The sequence below is a fragment of the Salvia miltiorrhiza genome, chromosome 2 (assembly GCF_028751815.1).
Source record: "Salvia miltiorrhiza cultivar Shanhuang (shh) chromosome 2, IMPLAD_Smil_shh, whole genome shotgun sequence".
Taxonomy (NCBI): domain Eukaryota; kingdom Viridiplantae; phylum Streptophyta; class Magnoliopsida; order Lamiales; family Lamiaceae; genus Salvia; species Salvia miltiorrhiza.
Window position 1 is genome coordinate 55,656,389 of NC_080388.1, and position 22,206 is coordinate 55,678,594.

Here is a 22,206-nt window from a genome sequence, read left to right on the forward strand (position 1 = left end):
AATAAACTTATAAAACACACACATATATATACATATATGTATATATATATATATATATATATATATATATATATAGGGAGAGGTTCAAGAAAGAACCATAAATAAAAAAAGAACGGAGAACCATTTTCAGCCATTCGATCATCAAGATCTATGGTGGATGTATCATCTTGTTGGATGAATGCAGATCCTGGGTTCGAATCCTAAAGGAAGCAATTTTTTTTATTTTTTTGAATGCATTAATTTTAACAGCGAATGCATTAATTTTTACAGTGAATGCATTAGATTTGATGGTTCTCACGTTCTCACAAATAATGTAGTTCTCTCTAGAACCACACTCTATATATATATATATATATGTATATATATAGACATGTATAGCAGAATATCATTATGTCAATGTTTTACTACAATAAATTGTTAAAGTTTCAATATTAATTAATTTATATACTACAAAATAGTTAGTATAAAATTAGAGTTCGAGTCAAATTAAGTTGAGCACCACAAGTTCGATAATTTGTTAACTACCTCATTGAAATTTAGTCGTATTATTGAAATTCCTAAATATTTATTTAAATCTAATTTCTTAATTATTTTAATAATAAATTACTACTTTATTCTAATATATATTATATGTGCTAAAATATTAAAGGAGATGAATCAATTTTATTAAAAAGAAGACGAAGATGAATCAATAACTAATATGTTTGCTAAATCTTATAACAAATAAAAAATTATTAAAAATCTCTCTATCGATCTATATGCTCTATATATATATATATATATATATATATTGGGGGGATATATATATTAAAATGGTATTTGTATTGATTGCCATTATATTTTGAGGAACTTTGGACGTAGAGAAACAAGAAGAAAATGGATAAAATATATAAAGAAGAAAAGAGAAACAAGAAAAAAAAATGGATGAAGTTAAAAAATAAAAAATAAAAGCAAATCTTGAAAATGAGTAAAGTGACGGCAGTTTATCAAAAAGAAACGGAAATGCATAAAATTCGGTCTAGCTAAATCGGTCTTCAAAAACATCTCGGGCCACGTGTCAAAATCTTAGCAGCAGTGTTCACATGAACACTGTGCAGCGTAGACAGTTCCTTGTTATAGTAGTAGTTTGAAAGCTAGGGTGATATATATGGATATGATGGAAATGTTGGATGAAATCAAAATTCTGATTTGAAGATGATACCGTCCAAAATCAGTATCATGAATAGATGTCGGCAGGAAAATACTTATTTTAAATTTTAATAAAATTATTTATTCGTCATGTTGACAGCGAACAACAAACCTTTTTGGTGAAAAGGTTGAAAACTCCAGTGTTGTGCAATGGTTTTCAAGTAAAAAAAAAAAAAAAAAACGAAAATGATTCCTTTTTTTCAATTTTTTTTTTGTTTTATTGCCAAGAGACAAAGTTGATTTCGTTTTAACAGTTACAAATTAAAGTCGTAGTCATTGAAAAAGAATTGTTCTGGAACGATTTAAACAAGTGTATATATAGGGGAAATGTACCTATATTAAAACTCCGTTATCATTAAAAACTACTCCCTCCGTCCCCAAAATAAGTTCCTCTTTGGGGACGGCACGGGTTTTAAGGAAAATGGTAAAGTGTATTGATAGTGGAAAAAAATATGTTATAATTAGTATTGGGAGTGGTGAAAAAGTGAAAATGTGTTATAATTAGTATTGAGAGTGGTGAAAAAGTAAAAAGTAAGAATAAATAAAGTATTATTAGTGGTGGGGTAGTTGTCCAAAAATAGAAAGAAAGAAAGAGGAACTTATTTGGGGGACGTACCAAAATAGAAAAAGAGGAACTTATTTCAGGGACGGAGGGAGTAGTACATTCGCCCGTGCGATGCACGGCGAACGAACATAGTTTTGCATCAAAATTAAACGATGTAGCGTGTGTATCGGTTAAGCGATTAGGGGTTAATGTCTAAAATCGAAGGTCTTGGGTTCGAGCCCTGTGGTGCGGCCTTTAAATTTCTTTATTTAATCATGTTAATTTATCAATAATAAATAAATTAAATGATGTATCAAATAAATAAAAAATAAATATTAAATATAGTTAAAATATAAGTAAATGTAATTTTTTTTAAATAAAATAATCTACATCAATTACTCAGTAAAATCCTTAATTTTATTTTATAATTTTGAAAAGTATCATTTTTAATTTTCCATCTATTTGATGGAAAACTTTATTTTCTTCCTTAAAATTATAGAATAAACACATCATTAAAATTAAAAGAAACGAAGAAATAATAAAAAAGAGTTTTCACATCACAATATATAGTTTTAAAACATAAGTTAATCATGCATAATTTTTTTTTTCTAAAGTTAGGTCATTACCTATGTCATCTTATTAGAAAAGCTTCAATTGATAAGTAGAAAAATAAATTATATTATTAGAATTTATTAGAATACTAATAAAAGAGTTGAATAAATAAAATTTGATTTAAAAAAAAACCCATCAAAATATGAAAAAGAGAATATGAGAGAAAGAAAGAAAGAGAGAGAGTAGAAAATTGAAGAATGCGTACGATGAAAGAGAGTGGAGAGAAAATATATGGGATATGAGATTTGTTGAGTTTTATAAATACCATTTGATTGATTCTTTAATTACAATTTTGCCACAAACTGTGTTTTCATATAATAAATAGATTTTTGTGTATGTTTTTGTCCGTTATTGAGTATATCAAAATATATGTGGAGGTGGTGCATATATCTTTGAAAATTCATGATGTTGGTTTGTGTTTTGAAAAACGCATGTTAGTGATGAAATATGCAATTATGCAAATTTGTAGTGATACATGTTTCTTAGAATAACAAACTGACTACTTTATTTATTTAGCTGTCAATTTTGGAGTAGTGGAAAAATACGTGTCTAACTGACATTTAGATAGATGAATAATGTTTAATTTTTGTATTTATTTTTTAAGTTGGTAAACATTGTGGGTTAGTGGGATACATATATGAGTTAAAAGTTAAAACTACCGTTCAATAATATGAGTAAAATGTGATAAATAATGTGAAACTGCCGTTAAATAGTTATTGAGATTCCGTTAAAAATTTAACACTAAACATGTTTCCGTTAATTTTTCCGTTAAACTGCTTCTTTATATAATATATAGATTGTTTGATTGGAAAAAAAAAATTGTTGGTTCTGGAACGATTTATATATAGGGAAAGTATAAAAAAAGTTCGACCTGAATTATGAGTCAATTTCGGGGATAGTGAGCCTCATAGAGTTAGTGTCAAGTTTCAAGTAAGCTCTTGGTTGAGTCACCTTGAAATGAAATATGGAGTAATTATTGATCTTATTTAAAAATAATAATACACCCTCCGTCATACGAAACTTGAATAATATTTCTTTTTAGATTGTCTCGTGAAGCTTGAACACTTTTTTTATATAGTATTTTTTCCCCTCTTTATCCACCTACCACACTTAACATAAAATACAAATTAACTCCTTAAAACTCGTACCAAAAAAAAATTGCTCAAGCTTCGTAGGACGGAGGGAGTAAAAACAAAACTACTACTACTCATTTGGGTAAGTTTGTATTTAATAATTGGGGTTTTTGCAAATAAAATCACGAACAATTTTGAATTTGCAATTTTAACGCGACTTTTGAAGTGTGGCAAATTAAATCATAACCTTTTCAATTTTTACAATTTCGTCCCCTCAATTTTTTCCGGCCACCGGAGTGATGAGTTGGAGCTTATTTGGATTATTTTTTCCACATAATTAATTTCTGACTAAGATTAAATTGCTGACTAAGATTAAAATAAAATCAAAACCTAATTCTTTTATTTTTCTTCTTTTTCGTCGAACTTATTTCAGTATCCCCCATTTTCCTTAAACTAGTACGCCCTCCCGTGCGATGCATGGCCACGGTATATTTATTTATTTTTTTAAATTTGAAATTATGTTATGAATAAAATTAATTAATAACAAAAAATATATTAATTTAAATATTAGTATTTGATTTAAAATAGTGTATAGTAATAATTTTATCAACTTAATGAGTAGGAGTATAATATTAAGTTCAATGAGTATTGTACAATAATAGTTAAATTTACCGAAAGTTTTTTGTTATTGATTATTATTTTCTATTAAAATTAAAATTAATAAATACTTTTATAATATTGTCTAGATATTTGTTGGTGATTGTGCATTATATTTTTTAATTAATATTTTTAATTTAAATATTTTTATGTATGCTTTGATAAAATAATTCAACAAATAAATATTATATTTTTTTAATCAAAAGATAAGAGAAGATATATAAATTTTGTAGGAGAAAGAGATACAAATAGAAATAATATAATAACAAAATAAGGAGAAAGAGAAAAAAATAAAGAATATTGTAAAAGAGATAGGACAGAGAAAAATAATCGCTTTAAAATTTTAAATTATAATTAATTATTTATTTCAAATTCATATTTAATGAATTTTAAATCAAATTGAAGATGTTGTCATGATCTTTAACTTAAGATACACATCAAATGTATTTTTATAAAAGACGAAAAAGAAGTAAAATAAAAGAATTAGGTTTCGATTTTGTTTTAATCTTAGTCAGCAATTTAATCTTAGTTAGAAATTAATTACGTGGAAAAAATAATCCACATAAGCTCCAACTCATCACTTTGATGGCCGGAAAAAATTGAGGAGACGAAATTGTAAAAATTAAAAAGGTTATGATTTAATTTGTCATACTTCAAAAGTCACGCTAAAATTACAAATTTAAAATTGTTGGTGATTTTATTTGCAAAAACCTCTTAATAATTTCTACAATTAGAATCGAGTCAATCTTTGCAATAAAGAACATATATGAGAATTGGTTCACTCGTCTTAGTTAGAGTATAAAATTGTTATTTTCAAGTCAACTCTACGGTGTCATTGGAGAAAAAATGTCCTACTTATATATATGATTCTAGAAGAAACAAATACACCTCCAAATCTCCAATACACAACTTCAATCATGATCTTAGATCATATATTTTCAGCTTTTACATATTTGTACTCACTTTGGAGCTTTTGATTAGTTGTAACTTTGTTTTCTTTGGTTTTAGTGTGTTAGTTTGTGTGGCTACTTTCATTGTAGAGATCGAGAGTAGATGAATTGTTGGTTTTAAACTTAATTTTAATAATTTATAATCATGATCATTTCTTCCTCTTCATATTCATAGTTTGATTGATTGCATGATTAATTGGCTATTTATTTTGTATAATCAATTGTGTTTAATTTGTTATCGAAAATTTGTACTTAGAACTAGAACAACTTATCTACCAATATTAGCCTAAAGGTCTTAATTAGATTTATATGAGGACTTATAATCTAATGAATTTATTAGGAATAGCGAGTTTGAATACGATTTGAGAAAATTCGATACGAAAGTAAGTTTAAGCTGTTTATGTGACTGTCTTAAAAAGCATGAATCTCTAAATGATTGGTTTATTTAACTTGTTTAATCCATGAGTCTTTAAAATGAAGTTCTATAATAATTTCTCCCTTACTCGAATCTCTAATCTCCTTCATTCTATGTAATTTGCATGTTTTAGGATTTAAACTACCATTTGAATTCGATGTCTAACTAGAAGATCACAACTAATTAGAATAAATTGATACTTCCGAATTCAACATTGTTCCGGTATGCTAAAATATTCGTATACTAATGACGTGTGGAAAAATAAGCAAACAATAACTCATGATTATTCATATATGTAATATGATATACATAATGATGAATATAAAATATCTCTCCCCGATATCATGTAAAAATTTACTATTTTCCCTTTTTCTGGACAGAAATCGAAACTAGGTGTATTGAATTGAGAATCTGTAGAATTTTAAAGGATTTCGAAAGTCTGAGTGTATTCAATCCAGACTTTTAAAAGTCCTTTAAAATCTAGAGGTATTCGATTCAGATTTTTTAAAGTTTTTTAATATTCAGAGGTATTCAAACCAGACTTTTTAAAGTCTTTTAAAATCAGATGATATTCAACATTTCATGGATTTTAACAATCCATGGATTCTGATGGATTTGTCAAAAAAAAAGGACGAAATCCGAGCTTCAAACTTGAGATTTCGATGGATTCCTCTAAACTCCACGCGATTTCACCCGGAGTCTATGAATTTTGAAAGTCCTTTAAAATCCATGAACTTTTTAAAATCATATAGAATCTCAATCCAATACAAATATTGACATATTCGGAGGAAAACTATATTTGAGCGTGCACAAATCTTATTGGGGTGATTTTATGCATCGCATTAAAAAATACTCCATCCGTCCGCCAAAAGTAGACCATTTTGGTTGGGCACGAGATTTAATAAAATTAGTGATGATTTTGATGTAGTGGAGAAAGGGTCCCACCAATTTATGAGATGTGTGATTGAGATTGAATTTGGTGTGAGTTTTTTTGTAAATAAAGAGTGTTTGTAAGGATAAAAGATTAAAGTGGGTGGTGAGACATTTCCATAAGAGGAAAGTGGTCTACTTTTTGCGGACGCCCAATATAGTAAAAGTGGTCTACTTTTGACGGACGGAGGGAGTAATAAAATTATTAATAAATATCGTTCACGGCAGGGTGACACGAATTTTAAGAAAATTCGTAGATTTATTTTGTGAGTAGAGTAAGGAATTCGCAAATTAGCAAAATCATTAATGAAATTAGATTATGATATATTTTTGTGGACGAATGAAAATGATAAATTATATCATATTTTGGTGGAGGAAGAAATACTATTTAACTTTTATAATCCAAAATTAAAAGGCTATGTTAAAAAAGAAAAAGAAAAAGTGGGCTTCACATAGAAGGACCTTTGTTGTGGACCTATGGTGTATTGAGTGGCCCATCTAGCTACAGTAGTGAAACATGAATGGGCAAAAGTAAATGGGTAATTCTATACCTAGCCTCCATTATACTCCCTATAGCCTCTAACATTAAAAAATTAATAAAATAATAAAAAAAATACTATTTTACCTTCATATATACTAAACTAAAAAATCCAATAATAATTAACTGTTCTTTGCTTTATACTTGATATACCCAAAATCAATTTGGTGTTCTCCATCACATAATTGAAGTTACAGCCCCACATATTTTATTAATAAAGTCGAAATTGTTGACAAGAGCTTTTTCATAATTATCAATCAAAAAAGGATAAAAGAGTTGAGATCGACGGAAGAAAATTAACAGAGCTTTGGTTGTGAAACTATGAAAATTGAATTTGTGCGAGAAGTTGAATGATTGCTTGTCTCCCACTGCTTCACCGCCATCAATTTCAACCAGTTTGTTCTAGTAATTTTTTAGCTCCCTTCGTCTTTATCCAATACATTGTTCTGGGCAAAATTAATCTGATTTATCATTGTAAATTGAAACAGAGTGATTCCAAATTGAAAGAGAGTGATTGATGGTGGTAGTTGAAACCTACCTATTGAGTGAAAGCAAAAGTCAGATTGGCTGCTGCTTCGTTTCTGGCATTTAGGATAGCTTCAAGCTTTTCCAGCGTGCACGAGCACTCCGGCGCCGACCTCCAATCGTCAATCACGCAGCTTCATTCTTTCGACTGTAATTTAGTTTGAGGCTATGAAATATAGGGTAAAATAGTAAATATATATATTTTTAATTAGTATTAATTTAAATAAGAGGGCTGTAAAGAGTAAATTGGGGGGTGTGAATAGAATCACCCAAAGTAAATTAGTGAAAAAGAGATTTTCCAAGTGGGCCGGCCGACACTAGGTTTTCTATTTCATAACTTCAACCTTTGATTGATAGTAGGAGGAGTGGGTAAAATCCGTACAGGATCTTTTCCTTGTCTGTGTAAAATCATCTAAGCCTCACAAATTGAGACAGAACCCACGAATTTTCTCAGCAACTCACTGTTATTCCTCAAAATTTGCGGATTCTAGTAATCTGGAAAATATACAATTGTGTTAATCTTCCTCTCTTCTTACTTCACTTCAGTAAGTGCTGCATTTGAAATCCCTGTTTTTGCTTGAATTATTATTGTGCCATTTTGGGTTGTCAAGTCGTCCAGTTTATGTGTAACGACGTCGTGTCAGATACTTGTAGAATTTCTGAAACGTCGATTCTATCTTTTCTTTTTGTTGGGGTGGGGTGGTTTGTGGTGTGGAGAGAAACAATTATGCTTAAATACGGTTGGGAGGCATGTTTTTGGTCATTTCCTTGTTGATGAACTACGCCAGTTCCTTAAGCTTGGTAGATTCAAAAAATGATGGTGAAATGGACGACGATTGAAGTATTCTTCAGATTAGCTTGATCATAGACCCTAGAATTACTGGTTTTTTCTTCTTCTCAATATTTGGTATTGCTGCGGAAAGAATATGCTAGGGGTTCAACCTTTAAGTTAGCGCCTAATTTCTTGTGATAAACATTGCAAAGAGCCTAGAAACTCAAGATATTGTTTGTGATGTCTGTTCATTTTTCACGTTCCGAGTAATTGCTGTTTCTGTTTTGAGTTGGTATGTAGGAGTTTCGTGATGTCTAAGGCCCTGTTTAGTTTCAACTTAGAGAAAATTGTCTTTAGTTAGCTTTTCAATCAGTGTATTATGCTTAAGCTGAAAGAATTTAAAGTATGTGCTCTGAGTATATTACGTGGAGATCTCAGATAACGAGGAATTGAAGAAATTCTGTTCTTGATGAAATAGTGTACTGTTTTTCCCCTTAATATGATATTTTCTTTAATGTAAGAGTTGCGTGTACAGTTGTGTTGTTTCATGACGTGATTTTTTGTTTGAAAAAATTAGGTATGACCATCACAATCATCCTGCTGGAGTTTTAGTCTTCATTGGACTAAGCACCGAACACTTATTATTGTTCTTCATGAGTAATATGGTATGTTTCTACCTTCACCGGGTGCTGGTTTTCTATGTTTCATTCATTTTGATCTTATAAACAACAATGACATGTGTACTTGGTGCCGCTATTGGTTCCTTCGTGGTTCTAGACCGAGTAGATGTTGTTAGGCAATGACAAAGTGATAAAATGGCATGCATTGCTTTTGATTTACAAAGCATATATTTGTGTAAGTATCTTATTTCTCTGAACTTCAGTCATCACTTTGTTTGATCATCAAATGGCGTGTCGTTATCGGTGTTATGCGTTCTGCTGCTTCTGCATCTCTGCTGTGCTATTTTAAGTGTATGTTGATATTTTATCGAGTGCATGCTGCCCTCATAATTTTACTTGTATGATAATATCACTGATCTTGTTTTGTTTAAATCTACAGAAGCAAAGAGAACCTCATGAAGTTCCTTGCAGTTTAAAAATAGAGTTTGACACAATAAGCAACTTACCAGGGCACATTGTTGACAAAATCCTGTCACATTTATCTCTGAGGGATGCCGTTCGAACAAGTATTTTGTCGAGCAAGTGGAGATACAGATGGGTTACCCTCCCTTATCTTGTTTTTGATAATCAATCGGTTTTAGTCTCTACCCAAGATCAAACACTTATAAAGAACAAACTAGTGAGTATTGTTGACCATGTCCTATTACTTCACACTGGCCCGATACACAAATTTAAGTTTTCCCATCGAGATCTCCAAGGTGTTAGTGATATTGATAGATGGATTCTGTACTTATCAAGGGGTTCTGTCAAAGAATTCATTCTTGAAATATGGAAAGGTCATCGATACAAGCTTCCATCATCTATATACTCATGTCAAAAGCTGATACATTTAGAACTTTTTAACTGTCTCTTAAAACCACCACCACACTTCAATGGCTTTAAGAACTTGAAAAGCCTTGACCTTCAGCACATTACAATGGACCAATTGGCCTTTGAGTATATGATATCAAGTTGCCCTTTACTGGAGAGGCTGACATTGATGAACTTTGATGGCTTCACCCTTCTTAATATTCATGCTCCAAATCTCCTTTTCTTTGATGTTGGAGGTGTCTTTGAAGACGTCAGTTTCCATGATACTTTCCATCTTGCCGTTGTTTCTATTGGTCTATATGTTAATTCTGGAATTGAGAGAAATCTAGCTTTTGGCAGCACAGGGAATTTGATTAAATTCTTTGCTTGTCTACCTCATATTCAAAGGCTTGAAGTGCAAAGCTTTTTTTTAAAGGTATGATCTCCTTTATCGTCATCACTGATAGTCAGAGTATTTTGATAGCATAATTTTATTTTTAGTTGTACTATTACCAAGCGTTAGTAATGTAACCCCAAATAAATTTACACAAAACTAGATTTATCAGAAGAGTTATTGTAAGCATTCATACAAGTGTTCATCTCAGGTTATAATTATGTCATTCTTATTATCTCGTTCTTCTTCTCTCATTAATGTTTATCTCCAGTATTTGGCTGCTGGTACTATTCCTGGAAAGCTACCAACTGCATGTCTTGAGCTTAGTTTTCTTTCAATTCGCATCAACTTTAATGATATGGAAGAGAATTTGGCTGCTCTTTGCCTTCTGAGAAGTTCTCCCAATCTTCAGGAGCTTGAGCTGCTGGTGAGTTTTCTTGCAATGTATTGATCTTAGTATATTTCATATTTACTCAGCTCCAAATCACTGGCATTGGCATTTGTGTCTATGTTGCTTGTGTATATTAAATATAACATGCTCATTTTTGTTTTGTTTTCCTCCTTTTTAGTTTTTGGTTATTATACTTTTTTATTTCCTTTAGACATTGAAAATTACAATATATAAAAAGAAAGGTTAATCATGTTTTGTGTTCTCATTTTGTCGCCGGATTTTGTGTAGCGGGATATTTTTTGAAAATTGTTGAAAGTTGGGGGTTATATAGAAAACAGAAGTTGGGACATATTCTGGAACTCGCTGAAAGCTGAGGACACAAAACATGATTAACTCTAAAAAGGAAGCTCAGATTATTGATTATTTTAAGTATAAAAAAGTATATATTTGTATCTTTTCTCTTTGTAAATCTTTTTTTTATGAATTCGGGATGGGGGATTGGGACTCGTACCCACGTCTCTCGCCCTTTTGAAGTGGAGAAATACTAGTAAGCTGCAAGGTTTGTGCTCTTTGTAATTATTTAGGACCAAACAGGGCCTTTATGTATGATGACATTGATCTGTTGATCATTTTACAGGCTCGCCCGGAGGAACAGGTTACTGCTAGAACGGCTGCCAATGTAGACATTTTTCAGAACTGTCCTTTCAATCAACTGCGGCTTATTAGGATTGTTGGAATATCTGGCATTAGACAAGAGCTCAGTTTTATCAACTTCTTGCTTGCAAATACACCTGTTCTTGAAAGAATGACTGTGAAACCCTCCTCGGTGGATAGCGGATGGGATTTAGTGAAGGAGTTACTCCGCTTTCGACGAGCGTCCATGTTTGCAGAGATCATTTATCTCGACCCGTAGCTTAGTCGACCATCGTTGAACTCAGAACCACGTTAAAACAGTTGATGGATTTCTTCTTTTGATGTGAGCATTCATGCTGATGTTGAAAGAGAAGGAAATACGATTGTTGTCCATTTTCTTTTCTAGTATTATCTTTTTACTTAGTTGAGACATTCTTGATAGGAGAATGCTAAGTATCAGTTACTTTTCGAAATATTGGAATGTGATAGCTTGCTTGGAATTGGTTGCTGCTGAAGTCTTTGATTCTTCTCGTGACCATTTTGTTTTTTATTTGTAGTAAATGTTATTGTGAAGAATAGTCTAATGTATATGGTTAATTTCTTCAAAGCTTACTGAGCCTATGTTGCTTGTGTCAAGTTGAGTACTGTACTTTAATATGTTTTAAGGTGAATTCTAAACATGTAATTACTACGTCCACAAAAAATAGTTATTTATTATTATCGGATTTTCACAAAATTAGTTCTTTTCTATTTTTGGACAATATTCATCATATGTTATAATACAATTACTTATTATTATTATTAATTACTACTTTTGAAATGAGACTTTTTCTTCACTCACAAATCACTCAATCATTTTTATTAAAATTTCTACCATTCTTTTTTAAAATTATTTTTTGTGGATGAAAGGAGTATTTATACTATTAATAGTACCAATTCAATTTTTTAATCAATTGAAATTCTTCAATCTGCATAGCTGCCATATTTTTTATGAGCCATAGCACACCATTTTAGAGTAATATTTTCTCTGTTTTGGGCATAAAAATTAAGAAGGTGTAAATTGGTTAAAAGTAGTTTGACCTACACCTTTTGAAAGGTTAATTATTACTCTCTTCGTCTAAGAAAAATATGGCACTTTTGCCATTTTGGGTGTCCACCAAAAGTATGATACTATCCTTTTTTGAACATGGACTCGCATCTTTTCCTTATCTTTTGTCCTTATAAATACTCGTTATTTACAAAACAAATCACCATCAATTCAATCTCAACCATTCATTTTAAAAAATGGTGGGACTATACAAAAATCACCACCAATTTTATTAAAACTTATGTCCACCAAAAGTGTAACACTTTTGGTGGACGGAGGGAGTACCTTTTATGAAAATGAGACAATCCAAAATGGTAAGTGAAACAACAATAATGAGACGAATAGAGTAGTTTTTAGTACGTGTGCAAAACTATGAAACCACTCATTTGTTTTGTGGGTGAAAAGTGGTTGTCTCTTTTTGTCGAAAAGCAAAAGTCTTAATATACAAAAGTAACCAAATAAATAAGAGAGCATTCTTATTTAGCATCGCTTATAAAAAACATAACAAAACTAAGCCAAAATGGAGTAAAGTGACATAATTGCCCCTCTTGAAAGTGACATAAAGTAAAAGTAAATAAAAAATGAAAATAAAATTAAGAATTTTTTCAAGTACACAACTAACACAAATATTAAGTTGGACTTATATTATTCCAAAAGTGGCAAACTTCAACACCATGGGAAATAATTGGCAGATTGAGTTTTTCATCAATTTTTTTTTTTTTTTGCATGTATTAACTTTTATATTGATTATTGTAAGCATGATTGGTGAGGATTTATTAACATAAATAAGATTATATTGCTATAACATTTACAATATCCATTTGTAAGTAAAAATTCATTCTTCAGTATGTGATTTAAAAAATTCATTCATGAGTAAGGTCTTCCATTCATTCACGTCGAGTTTCGGAAGGTCTTCCATCTTGGAATATCGTGTTTCATTGTGAGTAAGATACATAATTTAAATGAAAGAAAACCCAGAATGCATAATTTAATATTTTAAGCTAGATACTGGATGTATAATATATAGATTATTTAGTTCATGAAGGATACAAAATTTTTGAATACATAGAATGGATGACTTGAAATTGTGCACAATGTGTACACTATTGAGTTTTCGAAACAAATATGATTTTATTGTTGATTTTATGTTGAGGAAAATCTATATTATATGTATAACACATTAGTTAGCAATTAAACAGGTATACGAAATCGAACACGACTAGGGTTTTTTTATACACAAAATTGTACACGAGTACTATTTTCGTGACATTGTTATGATGTATATAATTATGTGGATGATTATGTTCATTGTTAAGGTTTTGCGATATTGTTCTTAAGTACACGAATTGGTGCAAGAATTTTTACACGACTAGGGTTTATTTGTACATGAATATGTATACGACTACTATTTTTATGATATTGTTCTAATACATATAGTTATGTAAATAGTTCTGTTCATGATTAGGGTGGACGAAATCCCTTGTTCTTAAACACACAGATTGGAACATGATTTTGTACACGATTAGGGTTACGCTGACACGATTTATGATTTTTGTATATTGTTGTGATTTCGCTAAAGCTTATTATGTTATGTGTATATTGTTGCAACACAGATGACACATCAACCTATCATTATACGTCATGGTGGTCATTGAGAAAAAGTCGAGTACACGGGTGATACGATGTTGTTGTATTCATAGATGTGCAACAACTTTCTCGTGCTAGTCTATTGCGAGATATTCATGAGCAGTTAGATGACAATGATTGATGTGACTATATGCTTTTCTACACATCGAGCACTGATGAAGGGAGAAAAGTTAAGGTATCATTTAAGGTAGGGACTACTGTTTGGGATGCATCAATGATGTTTGCCAAATTTATGGTAAAACTCTTCTATTTGATTCTCTATTGAATATTTTTGATGCTTTCTTTCAATCAAATTATTGATGTTATCACTGCAGATTGTTGAATCTTCTCATCCAGGTATAATAATTGAATCTGATGGAACTTGAAATGTAAACTAGATTTCATTATTGGTTTAATCAGCTTTGTTGACCTTATTTATTTAATCATGTAGGAAGAGGAGATTTTCTCCATCCAAACTGAAAGGGAAGCGTGTGATTGAATCTTGGCAATTTATTAGATGGTGAAAGTCATGTACAATGAAATTGCTTTTGATCAAGAGCTCGAATAAAATTATGAGTCCTAGATTAATTGCGAGTTGTAGATTAATTGTGCTTAGCTATTTATACATTTAAAATTATACGTAGTTAGTCATTTCATACATATATTTTGATTTTTGTTGAATATTTGTTATGTAAATGTCCTGTATAATATTCTTGTTATATTTAATGTGTTGAGTATTATATTTAATTTTTGATTTTTGATTATAATTATGATTATGATTATAGTTGACTAATAAAAGGTTATAATATTTGAAAATAGTAATATTTTTTCTAAAGTTCAATTACTAAAAAAAATATTTTTCTCCACACATATAAATATACCTTTAGTGACATGTTCTACAGTACATGAAATAATACACAATAACAATTAAAATTCATCCACAATATCTAAACAAAAGATTCAACAAAAGATCCAACGATTCATCCACAACTTCCAAACAAAGGATCCAACAATTCATCCACAACATCTAAAAAAATTATCCAACAACATAAACCAACATTCATACACAATAACAACATTACAACACGATCCAAAACATAGTGTAAAGTGATAAAGTAGAAATCAACATAGTATGTCTAAGGGCAGTACACATGCAACTATTATATCAAACATAAGCTCTACGAGCTATCTTCAAACAAAACGAATGAACAATCATCTACTTGTTTAATGTGTGGATAACGTGTGACAAATCTATCCAAGGACATGCAGGTATAGCTCTCCAGCTTGAATATATATATATGCTTAGGTATCATCTAATTCAACAATTTTTTAGTGTTTGAATAGTAGAATTTTGTTTTCGCAATCGATTGTTTTGAATTTCACAATCGTGTTGTTTGTAACAACATAATCTTTGATTGCATAAACACTTTCCTTCTTTAATAGTGGCTTCAATTTGGTTACCGAAGAACAATTCACAGTGACATGAATTCTATTACCCTGCATTGAAAACTTAAGTTAATTTTTGTTATTTAGATAAATAGTATTGAAAATAATAAAAATATAGAAAAAAAATTACCTTCATTATCACGAAAGATATATGCATTCATACACATCGTCTCTATTGAATTTCAGAATTTCATAACTTCTAATGAGATGTAGTTATAATGCTATCTTACTTTTTCCAGGCTGTAGGTAGGGATGTCAATCTAGCCCGAAACCCGTGGGCTGACCCGATTAACCCGCCACTCGAGAGGGTTAGGGTTGAATATTTTCAACCCGATAAAAGTTACAACCCGATTAGCCCGTAACCGAATAGCCCGGCACCCGATAGGGCCAGCCCGACTGACCCGATTGGCTAGCCCAGAACCCGAATACTTAATATTAAATATTTAGATATAAAAATAAAAAAATGACAAAATATTATAAAGTCTCATCATTTCACTTTTCTGTATTTTTGAGATGCTTTGCTTCGATGAATTTAAACTATTGTTGGATATTTTATTATTTTTTTGTTAACAAAGTTGATCATTTTATTATTACCAACTTATTTTATATGTTATGCAATCTTGATGTTTTTTTTCAATATCTTATATTTTTGCATTTCATGCTTGCTATATAATTTATATCTTTGATTTCTATGTATATTTTATACATTATACATTAGATCATTAAAAATAACAAAATACAAATGATTATTTTATTTTACGCATTTAAGTCGACTAGGCCCCTCGTTCCATTATAAATGTCTCATTGCTTTTGGACGGGGAGATTAAGAAATGTGTACAAAATAGATAAAGTGGGCTGATGAAAATTGTTTAAATATTAGATATAGGGAGAATATATTGCCAAAAATGGAATGAGACATTTGTAATTGGACATCCCATTATAAAAAGTGGAACATTTATAATGGGACTGAGGGAGTATAACGTAGACATCAAAATTAATTTAATTAATTTAATACAAGAAATTTATAAAAATGATCATTTTTAATTTTAACTTAGTTAATATGGTCATTTTTCATTTCCACATGTAGCATAATTAATACCAATAATAATAATAATGATGATGATGATGATGATGAAGATGATAGTCCAATTAGAGTAGGATGGCAATGGGCCGAATTTGGATCGGATCCTATAAGTATCAGATCCAGATTAATTTCATTTTTATAGATTCAGATCCATCCCAGATCCGACGGGGTCTGAAAATTTGTGATCCAGATCCATATCCGTCAAATCCGCGGGTCCACGGATCTAAATCTGTGGATCAATTGTTGTATTGTTTTTAAATATTTATTTATGTTTTAAATATTTATATTTTAATATTTATATTGTGTAAAGTATTAGTATTGTGCATTGATTTTTAAATTATTAGTATTGTCTATTGATTTTTAATATTTATATTTATGTTTTATATTATTAGAAAAGTAAATATAAAATATAAATAATACTCCCTCCGTCCCACTTCTATTGACACTTTTGATTTGGGCACAAAAATTAAGAATAAAGAGTTAAGAGTGTAAAGTGAGTAGAGTCCACTTATTTTATGTGTGTAGAGAAGGTGCCATTTTTGGAAAGTGCCATTATAAATGAGACAAACTAAAAAGGAAAGTGTGCCAAGATAAGTGGGACAGAGAGAGTATATATATATTAAATAAACGGATCCATGGGTCGAATTTGAGGCGAATTCGGATATAAAAATTTAAGATCCAAATTTAAATTCGTTTTATAAATTGAGATCCAGATCCGACTTAAATTCGTCGAATTCAAAATTTTAAGATCCAAACTCTGAAAAATGAATTTGAATCCACAAATCTGAAGCGAATCCGAATCCAATATCCATTGCCATCACTAAGCTAGAGTACCGCACTATATATAATGATGATGATGATAGCCCAACTAGAGTACCGCACTACATATAGGCTCAGCGCTCTATATAGTGTTTGCACTTTGCACTAGAGATTTACACATGTTATAATTCACGATAAGAAAGACTTATCCCATGCTAAGAAGGTCCCATTACAATATTTAATGATGCTTTGATGTATAATTAAAGAATCAATAAATCTATGCAGCTACATTGTGGCCACCCACAATTTAGTTGAATAGAAAAACTTTCAATTAATTTAATTTATTTTTTAAAATAAAAATAGGATTTAGTTGTTTTATTGTAGTATCTATATTGTAGTTATTTTTTTGTAATTTTTTTTGCATTTTTTATTTTTAATTTATTTTTTAATAAAAAAATTACAAAAAATTACAAAAAATTATAAAAAAACTCACAATATATAGAATACAATAAAATACCTAAATCTTATCTTTATTTTTAAAAAATAAGTTTAAAAAATTAATATTTTTTCTATTTAAGTGGATTGTGGGTGGCCACAATATGACTGATTAACGAAGATTAATAAAAAAAAATGAGTATTTGGTATTGTAGTTAGATGCATCTAATTGTGTTTGGTATACATTGCATTCTTTACCTCTATTGTTAAAATGACATTTCTATCCCTCTATTATTTATGAATATACGAGATTGCATATTTTAGATGCATATTGTAGTTTAGATGCGTCTAAAATGACTCTTGTGTATTTTGAATCACAAAAAACGAGGAAGGGCAAATAGGGGAGAGCTTTACCATTGAAAAATTCCAGCAACCGCATCAAAGAGGGGGTGGTCGGATGCATAAAATGGAGTGAATAGTGATTTATTACCGGGCCGCATGATTTTTCAGGGCCAGACTTAATGAATATAATGGAGGGCCAGACTTAATGAATATAATGGAAACCAAATTTCCGTAATATGTAAGATTAGTACGCTAATCCAGCGCATTCTATCTAACCAAACTAGGCCTTAAAGAATAACCCCCAAATACGGTACCAGACTTAATTAAATGAATACATAATCAATTAATACCAATATAACATAGTTAATTAATGGCAACAACTATTGGACGATATTTTTATTTCCACAACATGATCATGTCCAAAAAAAAACACATAAAAAAAACAAAGCAAGCCAGTCACTACTACAGTACACCAGGTTTGGTGAGCATTCAGGCGGTTTGCCCCAAATTTAATTTATAGTACTTGAAATGAAACCAAAGCGAAGGCAGCTGACGAAAACATTTTTCAAATTCCAGACTTGAAGCTCTTGACGAACTCAGGAGAAACATTCAATGCAGCCTCCAAAACTGATGAAGACAATGCTTTATATGCTGATGACTTCCCACCTACATGCATCGATAAAGCTCTACAACAAAAATACATTTAATTACTCTTTCATTTAACTAATTTAGTTAAGCAACAATAACTGAGATCAACCATCCCCTCTCCCAATTGTTTACTTAATAGCCAAAGTTAATATATTTTCAATCAACGTAAGGCTAATTTGTCTTAAAGAAAAACATCAAAACTAATAATACCCCTACAAATTTGTAGGGGTATTATTAAACAATTATTAAAATGCTTTAAACAACTTAAAATGCTTTTTTAAATGCTTTTTAAACAACTTAAAATGCTTTTTTAAATGCTGAAAAAACTACGAAAACTTTGTTAAGTTTCACCATAATTGTGGAATTAGGTGAACAACGAGATAAGTACAATTTATAATTATAATATTTAAAATTCAAACAGAAAAAAAATAACATATGAATACAAATTTGGTGTTATAATTTATGAATAACCCTTTTTGCCACCCACGTATATAGCACAAGAACGAATCTAAATATTGAAAGTGTACATATATACCTTGGAGATGTGGAAACACAGAAGAATTCGAAGCCTTTGTGGGTAGCCATGAAAGCAGCAAGAAAGAATTTGGGCACAAAAATGAGGTGGCCCTCCTCCACAACCTCATCCAACACTCTCGCACCATTCAACCCCACCATTTGAATCCGCCCCCCACCTTTCGTAACATACATAATCTGATGCGCCATGCTGTAGTAAGGGTCGAGCATCGTGTCAGCTTCGAGTCTCACCAATTTTGGAGTAAGCCCGACTTCATCCACCAAAGGAGACGTCATCTCCACACCTACACCTAATGAACTGATGATATATTCTTCTTGCTTGCAGTTGGATTCCTGAGGCAAGTGAATGGTTGCGCCAATCTTTACGACCAATGCGTTGGATTGACTTTCGACCAACTCCTTGGACTGCTCGCCGCTCAGACCATACATTTTGCTGACAAACTCGGTGGAAAGGCCACGGAGAATGCCGATGGCGCCGCTCAGAAAAAAGTAGTCGAACTGGCCTCGACTGTGCGATTGGCTGCTTTCGCCTAGGAATATAATGCTCACGTCTGAATCTCCGCCGTTGTACCACCACGAAATGCTTCCGATTTTAACCGGAATGGCGTCTCCTTCATTGATGATAACGACTTTCTCTTCTGGCTTGTCTTTGTCTGCCAATATGAGTCCTACGGTGCACCTACCTATATCATTCAACGTTAGCCTAATTAAATTCATTAACCTCTAAAATTTTCATTAGAAAAAAATTAATAAAAATATATTACTCTTTCGGTTCACAAAAAAGTGTCCTATAATTTATCGTTAATTTTGACCTTATTTTGAACTCTTGCAATTAAGACTCAATTTTTTTTAGTTTTATTTTGTAACAAGTGAAAGTTCCATAAATTTCCAGTTGCACGTCAATTAATCCATGACCGACAAATTTGAAGCTTTAATTTGTTATATACTAAAAAATGTAAATTGTGTATAAATTACTCAATTTTTTTAATAAATTCTCATTTTACACACTTTAACTTTAAAATTAATAATAAAATTATTTAATTACTATTATTTTTTTTTCTCATTTGCATAATCACCTATTTTCTATATGCTGACATGTTATAACTATACTCTCGTAACATATATATGAACGCTTGAAAAAATAAAATTGACGGCATCATATTATATAATTGGATGGTAATATTTTAAGGCACAAAGTTTGACTGACCGGAAAATTGGTGAGTATGCAAATATATTAATTGACTGACGTCGTATACAATTAATGGAAGCGAATTTTTACAACAAATGTAATACTACTAATTATAATATTTCTCACATTGCTACAAAATTATAGACACACACATACACACATATATATAGTATTATATATATAATACAAAAGAGAATATAGTATATTATTTTAATAATTATAGTATCCATGTTAATTGCTTAATATTTTACATTGATTTATTATATTAATTTGTTAAATTTATACTCTCTCCATCCCATTACAAATAGTGTATATATATAAAAATATTGTCTATGAAAAATACCCACCCCTACAAATACCTCATTCCTTTTTTGACAAATTATTAAAAGATTAATTAACTTATGGGCCCACCACTTACTCTCTCTATATATATATATCTACTTTTACAAATTTCAATACATTTTTCTCTTTCTACCAATTCACTTTATCTACTAATTTCACATTTCTTAATTTTCGTACCAAAAGTAATTAAATGAATGAAGTATTATTTTTGTCTCATTCCCCTTTCTTAATTAATTTTCAATGTTGGATACTTAAATTTGAGGCAATCCTCATGGCTCAGATTAAAGTAAAATTATGAACTACTATTAATAATAAAATTAGTACCTCCGTTCCGCGAATCTTGAGTCAATTTTTTTTAGTATGAGAATCAAGAAAATACGTATTTAGTGTGTTAAGTGTGGTAGATGAAAAAGTGAAAAGGTGAATAAAGAGGTTTTTTTTTTGCCATATAAAAAAATGATTCAAAATTCGTGGGACGGCCGAAAAAGGAAAGTGATTCAAGATTCGTGGCACAAATGGAGTAATTTTTGTTTTAAAGATGAAACATTTATTTAAAAAAATTGCATAGAGGTAGGTCTTTATATACTTTGAATGTGCTTATTGTTAAATTAATGAAATGCAAACAACTATTTACTATAATAAGTGACCGAATTTTAATTGTAAGCCAATTAAATTCTACTTAAGACATTTTTATGAATATAAGAAATGCTTAAAAAAAAGTTGACCAAGAGTCTCCCGGCCGAACTCCTTGCAAATACTTTTAGACCATATACTTCAATAAATTTAGCTCTCTTTAACAATAAATCTTAGATCTGCTTCTATTTAAATTTAATAAGCTCTTTAAAATAAGCTTAAGCAAATTAACACCCTCCAAGGCTAGCTCCAAATATACCCAATTTTATGATAAAATGTTTATCTTTTATTTTATCAAAAATTGTGGACGCCGGACTAATTAATGGATCAAAATTCATAAAATTAAGCTTAATCATATTCAATAATTAATTTTTATGATGTTGGATGTGGCTATGAGGCGTAAAATTACGAATCGAGTAGATTTGATGAGTTGGATATTAAAAGCATAATTCTGAATCTACACTTACCTTGGATGACGTAACCAATCTTGGAAGCGTCGGCATAGTGAGGCAGAGCGAAGCCTTGTGGCTGTAAAACAAGTCTACCGGCGCCGATCACCGCCTCCTCAACCACCGGAGTTTTGGGTGGTGTCCATGCGTAGTAACCGCCACCTTCTCCTTCAAATACGGTGGTGTCAGCCTTTTGGGGTTGTAAATGGAACTCCATCAAATTCACTTCAATTCGCCAGATGCAATATTGTTAGAGGTACGAACGTAAGATGGCCCCTGCCCCTATATATAATAGACACAATATTTAAATTTCTGTAAACTGTCGCCATTCGCCAATAATATATAATAGACAAAAATATTTAAACTTCTGTAAGATAGCCCTATCCCTATATACTACTCCCTCCGTCCCAAAGTAAATGTCCTCCTTCTTTTGGGCACGGTTATTAAGGATGCATAATTTGCCTAATCTAGTAGAAACTGAAATGATGCATAATATGTCATTGAATCTTATATGCTGCCTAATCTAGTAGAAACTGAAATT

The 22,206-nt window shown here is 30.7% G+C and overlaps 2 protein-coding genes and 1 long non-coding RNA gene across 8 annotated transcripts; 1 reads left to right on the forward strand and 2 right to left on the reverse strand.

Moving 5' to 3' along the window:
• Positions 1–7,023: 7,023 nt before the first annotated feature.
• On the reverse strand, positions 7,024–7,586 carry LOC131010414 (uncharacterized). The gene is made up of 2 exons (XR_009096547.1): positions 7,446–7,586; positions 7,024–7,353 (listed from the first exon to the last, which is right to left on the reverse strand). It is a non-coding gene; the product is annotated as an uncharacterized LOC131010414 (long non-coding RNA).
• LOC131010413 (F-box/FBD/LRR-repeat protein At1g13570-like) lies at positions 7,159–11,698 on the forward strand. Of its 6 annotated transcripts, none has more exons than XM_057937929.1 (5): positions 7,159–7,312; positions 8,782–8,869; positions 9,264–10,109; positions 10,339–10,494; positions 11,096–11,698. In XM_057937929.1, exons 2-5 carry the CDS (start codon positions 8,858–8,860, stop codon positions 11,369–11,371), a joined length of 1,290 nt encoding a protein of 429 aa, XP_057793912.1. In that variant the 5' UTR covers positions 7,159–7,312; positions 8,782–8,857; the 3' UTR covers positions 11,372–11,698. The 6 variants fall into 6 exon arrangements, with proteins under 6 accessions (XP_057793912.1, XP_057793910.1, XP_057793911.1 ...); XM_057937927.1 differs by lacking the exon at positions 7,159–7,312 and adding an exon at positions 7,473–7,612; XM_057937928.1 differs by lacking the exon at positions 7,159–7,312 and adding an exon at positions 7,609–8,683.
• A 6,539-nt stretch (positions 11,699–18,237) lies between these two features.
• LOC131010415 (cocosin 1-like) lies at positions 18,238–22,005 on the reverse strand. Its single transcript, XM_057937930.1, has 3 exons — positions 21,684–22,005; positions 19,054–19,735; positions 18,238–18,556 (listed from the first exon to the last, which is right to left on the reverse strand). Exons 1-3 carry the CDS (start codon positions 21,880–21,882, stop codon positions 18,436–18,438), a joined length of 1,002 nt encoding a protein of 333 aa, XP_057793913.1. The 5' UTR covers positions 21,883–22,005; the 3' UTR covers positions 18,238–18,435.
• Positions 22,006–22,206: the final 201 nt, after the last annotated feature.